This window comes from Semicossyphus pulcher, unplaced genomic scaffold (genome assembly GCF_022749685.1).
Source record: "Semicossyphus pulcher isolate SPU_LCO1_2020_fin unplaced genomic scaffold, fSemPul1.0.p SCAF_16, whole genome shotgun sequence".
Classification (NCBI taxonomy): domain Eukaryota; kingdom Metazoa; phylum Chordata; class Actinopteri; order Labriformes; family Labridae; genus Semicossyphus; species Semicossyphus pulcher.
Genome location: NW_027211670.1, coordinates 16,753,970 through 16,759,868, shown reverse-complemented (window position 1 = coordinate 16,759,868; position 5,899 = coordinate 16,753,970). Strand labels below are relative to the sequence as shown.

At 46.4% G+C, this 5,899-nt stretch overlaps 1 protein-coding gene across 1 annotated transcript; it reads left to right on the top strand.

Annotated features, from left to right (window-relative positions):
- The first annotated feature begins 1,458 nt into the window (after positions 1–1,458).
- LOC138593602 (zinc finger protein 503-like) lies at positions 1,459–4,143 on the top strand. The gene is made up of 2 exons (XM_069664674.1): positions 1,459–2,064; positions 2,598–4,143. The coding sequence occupies exons 1-2, from the start codon at positions 1,810–1,812 to the stop codon at positions 4,020–4,022; spliced, it is 1,680 nt and encodes a 559-aa protein (XP_069520775.1). The 5' UTR covers positions 1,459–1,809; the 3' UTR covers positions 4,023–4,143.
- Positions 4,144–5,899: the final 1,756 nt, after the last annotated feature.

The window sequence follows — 5,899 nt, the reverse complement described above, 5'->3', positions numbered from 1 at the left end:
TGTTAAGATATAAATGTGAGTTTTAATAAAGTTTTAAAGAAAGAAATGGAACTAATCCTTTAATGAAAATATACATCCTTAATCTGTGAATGTCCAGCCCACATATAGAGCCTTCATTTCTGTATATTCACTTCCTTAAACGCTCGCGCGTGCACGGACTGATTCACAAACGTGTCCTTGTGTGAAACACCAGCAGCAGATTGCGAAGCTTTTCTGTTTAAAAGTAATGAATTACAGCCACGACAAAAAAATGTGCAGCCATTTAAGGATAAAGCCGAGAATTTGGTGTCTGCCGCGGCGAGCCATCCATCACGTGCACAATAAAGGAGTTTTTGCCTGACGGTCGAAATTTATGGTCGCCCTTCTCTGCCCTAATAACTCAACGCGCTGTGTCAGAGGCTGACAGCCGGAGCCGAAAACAGCCCCCCTGTTATCAATCAAAAAACACTTGCATATGTTTAACTTTCGCCTGATCAGCAAGACATTTATAGGCTATTGAGTAATAAGATAAGTGGGTCTATTTCGATGGGAAGAAACGTGGAGGATTTACGTGATTAATGGCGGCCACGAGAGGAGGTTTTTACGCACTCTTGGAATAAAAAGAGAGCGTTTTTTGACTGGAGTTTGGCGGAAATGTGGAGGAATCTTCTTTATCTCCAAGACAAAAAAACATGGAAAATAAATACAATCAAATGAATGCACGTAGCAGTAAAAATACCTCACATCTTAGCTCAAATTGCAGTTTTGGGTTCGACCAGAGCAGACAGAAAAAGGGGCCTAAATTATGATGGAGGAGAGGGAGAAAGAGAGAGAGAGATACACATCACTTCTTGTCTCCTCTCCTCGTGGATTCACTTTACAGCAGTTGACCTGAATCTGACTGAGAAGAGGCAGAAAAAAATATAAGTGCAGACAGCTGACAGATAACTGGCGTGCAGGACAGGGAACTGACAGATGACAGTCTGCGTGATGGAGAGGACAAAGTTGCAGAAAATGTGAAACATGCCGATGGATATCTGCGCGCGCTGGAAGGAAAATCTGACCACATTTTTCGTCCTAACCTTTTTCATTCAAAGTCTTTTTTGCTCTTTACGGAGCAGGTTAAACTGCCTTCTTCCTAATTTTAGTAGTTTTGCAAAAGAAAATGAGCTAAAAATTGCTTTAAAAGAGGTCTACATGTGCGATATTTTGGCCAGACGTGTGTATTTTTCACAATAAAAGCATTACATTTGTGTCGATTCAAATAAAGCTTGTGCTCACTTTACACAAAGAAATATAACTCATGTTATCCTCTTGTCGGCCTGGTCAACCTTCCCCAAAAAAAACACACAGGATGCATGTGTGGCGCATGCGTCAGCGCGCCAATTACGCACCCAAAGACGCACCAAGAAACTCCAAATTAAAAGCCGCTCAAGAGTGAGTGAAATGTGAAATACACGCGCGTGTGAGGAGGAAGCGTCACATTCGCTCGACCCCCCGATCACCTCGGGATCTCTCTTTGATTGGGAGGCGACGCATGGCTCTGATCCGCGGACTAATTCCGATGCCGCTCGCGAAGGAGGCGGAGTGATCTCTCCCGTAGCCTCGTAAACGGAGTCCGCTCTCGGACCTACAGCCACACTTGTCAGAGCGACGCCAGGGATGAAGCAACGCGGCTGTGAGACGCACGGATTCTGCTCGCACACCGATATTACGCGGATTTAACATCTTTTTTTATCTGTGGCTTTTTAACTGTCTGACGCTTTTTTGAGTGCTTGCTTTCTTTACCCTCCACATGTATTTCTCAACCATTTCCACGAGAATTGGGTCATGATCACATCGCCCACGGTCTCTGTCCTGAGAAATAGCACCAATCCAGCGTGGGAGAGCGGCTCCTCGGGGGAGAAGGGCGCAGAGAAGAACAGCAAGCTATCCGTCCACAACTCCGTCTCTCCTGCAGACCCTTCTCGCCAAGCCGGCCGTCTTCCCATCAAGGTTTTGAAAATGCTTACGGCTCGGGCAGGACACCTTTTACACCCGGAGTACCTCCAGCCTTTACCGTCCACTCCTATCAGTCCCATCGAGGTAAGAACTGAGGCGGTGTTTGTGTAAACGTTTGCGCACACGGGAAAGTATTTCACCCTGAATTCACCGGACACGAAAGCGTTCGTCCTTATATTATGGGATGGATGTTGTGGACGATCTAGATCAATAAGTGATGAACAACATGATCGTGATTTTATTCACACTGTGTAATGACTTATTCGATAGAGGGAAGAATAACCTATAGCTCTGATTTCGGTGATTCGGGCATTTTTTTCTGCGTTAGAATAATAAAAATTAATGACCTTGTTGTTGCAAACTGATGCCCATGTTTGTCATTTTCGACGCGTGGCAGCTGCACAGTCTTATCTTTCTCCTGTGCATCAGCTCTGTGTGCACATCACCTCTTTACATGCCCATTACGCTGAGTTGTTTTGAGTTTCATCACGAGATAAGTTTATGCGCAATGCGTAAATACGCGGAACTCTCCTGTGTGCGTATTTACCCCAAAAACATGAAATGTGCGAGTGCTTTATTTTTGGATGTCGTTAACTGTATTTTGTTTTATTTCACAGCTGGATGCAAAGAAAAGTCCTCTGGCTCTTCTGGCCCAAACGTGCTCCCAGATCGGCAAACCGGACCCGCCGTCCTCCTCCAAGCTCTCCTCCGTGACCTCGAATGGATCTAGCGACAAGGAGAGCAAATCCGGCCCGCTGAAAATGAGCGACATCGGAGCCGACGACAAATCCAGCTTCAAGCCGTACTCCAAATCGTCGGAGAAGAAGGACTCGAGCAGCAGCCTGAGTGGAGATAAAAACAGTTTCCGAGTGCCTAGCGCCACCTGCCAGCCGTTCACCCCCAGGACAGGCAGCCCCAGCTCCTGCACCTCCGTGTCTCCTCTGCCGGCTGACGGCAAAGCGGGGGACAAGGAGGAGAAGAAGGAGTCTGACAGCAATAAAAGCGGCTCGACAGAGAGTAATGGCAGCCATAGGATAAGTGGAATTACCTCTGATGGGAGCCAGGAGAACACATCTGGATCCAAGACTGTTACATCAGACTCCCCATCTGTGACCTCCTCCTCCTCCTCCTCCGTGCTCTCCTCCGGACTGGTGGCCCCTGTTTCCCCCTACAAACCCGGGCATACAGTTTTCCCCTTGCCACCTGCCGGTATTTCTTACCCTGGAAGTTTAGCGGGTGCATATGCAGGTTACCCGCAGCCCTTCCTCCCTCACGGAATGACCCTTGACCCCACCAAATCCAGCAGCCAGCTTCTGAGCGCGCAGTTCGCTGCGGCCAGCTCTCTGGGATGCAGTAAAGCAGGCACGAGCCCTTTAGCTGGAGCTTCTCCTCCGACTCTAATGTCTGCTAGTCTGTGTCGGGACCCATACTGCCTGAGCTACCACTGCACGAGCCATCTGTCCGGTGCGTCCGGTGCAAACTGCGCGCATGACTCTGCGGCGGCTGCAGCGCTCAAGTCCGGATACCCGCTCATGTACCCCACACACCCGCTGCACGGCGTGCACTCCTCGGCCCCGACTTTCACCGGACATCCCTTATATCCTTATGGGTTTATTCTGCCCAACGACCCCCTGCCGCACGTGTGTAACTGGGTGTCAGCTAACGGACCATGCGATAAGCGCTTTTCCTCCTCAGAGGAGCTGCTCGGCCACCTGCGGACTCACACGGCCTTTGCCGGCACGGAGAAGTTGATATCCGGGTACCCTGGCTCCTCTTCTCTCGCTAACGCTGCTGCAGCCGCTGCCATGGCGTGTCACATGCACATGCCTCCTAACGGCAGCCCGGGCAGCCCCGGCACGCTGACCCTCAGGGGCCCCCATCACCCCCTCGGACTGAGCAGTCGCTATCACCCGTATTCAAAGAGCCCCCTGCCCACACCCGGGGCTCCGGTGCCGGTGCCCGCGGCCACAGGGCCTTACTACTCCCCGTACGCCCTGTACGGACAGAGACTGACCACAGCCTCGGCCTTAGGATACCAGTAAAGACAGAGAATTATACGTTTATAAAGGAGATTTAGGCCACATGAGTTTTATATTGTACTTCATGCAGGGACTGGATCCGCGTGGGGATCACTGTATTTATTTGCGATAGCTTCAAGCGTGACTAAAATAAAAAATAATATAACTTTGAAAAAGGCTCAACGTGCATTATTTTACACAGGAGACAGGTGTGTGTTCTGACCAAGTTGTTTTTGTGGGATCTTTTTTTCCTCTAACGTGGATTTTATTTCCTTCTGCTGAACTCTTGCAAAAGTTATTTTAACTGCGCGGAGTGATCTGACAGAGTGATGGGGAATCCATGAGAGCAGCTTCCTCTGAATTGTCATTGATTTGTTTTGTGGGGAGCAAAACATGAAGGTTGTTTTTTTACCTGGATGACAATTTTCAACAGCTCTGAATGGTTACTACTTATATAGAAAATTTGCTGTTTAACATAAATATTAATTTTATGGTTAAATAAGACAGATGATTTTTTATTACAAGAATTTAGCACTTCTTTTTAATTCTTGTTTTTTATTTTGCATTTATTTACCAGGGCGTTAGTTTTCTTTTAGGCTGTTTTTTTATTCTTTAATCAGATATACACTCACGTCATTAGGCTCACCTGTACAATCTAATGCAGTCCAATACAACAGCACGGCCCTGGATTCTGCTTTTATGAAGTTTTTGTTGACTTTTGTCAGAAGTGTGTAAATTCAATCATTACCGAGGCCGTAGTTAAAGGTGGTGTTGCACTGAACTCAATTATGTTGAGATGTGTCTCTGTTTTGTCCTCCCTATGAGGGGGCCAGAGCATTAGAAACACCTCTGAATATAATGCAGCTCAGTGCAGCCCCACCACCAGTTATGACGCTGAAATATCATTGACTTATCAGCTCTATGACAGCTTAGAAAGAAGCCTGTACATTACAGGCAACTTATGGCTGAGCTGCTGTATTGGATTACATTAGAATTTTCAGGTGTACCTAACAAAGTGGTCGCTGAGTGTATATTATTAATACTTTTAATTGTTCATTATTTTGTTTTTGAGGCTGATACACTTGAAATAGCTCATCAATATTACATTTTATTGGGGACACTTAATCTCAAGACAATAACACTTATTTTCTGATATTTATTACTTTTGTTTTTTCATCAGGTTTTTATTGATTTTTGCAAACATCCTGCAACACGAAAAACTGATTATATAACTGAAAAATCTCATTTAATAAGAGCTAACCGTGAAGCTTCAGAAGACAGGAATGTTTTATTAATGTATGGTGACATAAGCTGAAGCCACTTACAGGCCTTAGTACAATAGCTACAGAAAGTACAGTGTGTGTGTGTGTTCATCTGCATTATCTAGTGCTCATCAAAACATTCTGATTCCTCTCAATCACGAGGTCACGCATCACGGTTTCATTAACGAAGACAAACGAGCTCGTGATATGAGCGAGGAGCTCCCTGAGCAAAGATTTACGATGACACCAGATGTGGTACGTTTCCACGGCGCCCGTGATCGCTGTAATGAAGCCGTGAGGCACAGAGCATGAAATAAAGCGAGGCCTAACAATCTCAGCCCCCCCCCCCCCCTCCCCTTAAAGCAAATCAGCTAAATCAAGCCAGCAGCGTCATTATCCAGCGTCAGTAAATCAGGCTGTTTCTGCGGCAATAACATCACCATCATTAACGGTCACATGTCATATTCATCAGATGCAGACAGAGTCCTAAACAGAGAGCTGATAGATGGTGATGAAGAGACAGACACACAATTCAGCTCTGCGATCAGGCAGACAGGAAGCATGGAGGATCAGATGTGATGCATCTTCTTCATGTGGACAAATGAAGGTCTTTGAACATTAGTTCTAACTTTTAATGGA

What these genes read in the sequence shown, in the direction of transcription:
- LOC138593602 (XM_069664674.1), top strand. Translation starts at nt 1,810, where the DNA reads ATGATCACATCGCCCACGGTCTCTGTCCTGAGAAATAGCACCAATCCA. An exon ending in CTCCTATCAGTCCCATCGAG is followed by an intron (nt 2,065 to 2,597) that starts GTAAGAACTGAG and finishes TTTATTTCACAG; the next exon opens with CTGGATGCAAAGAAAAGTCC.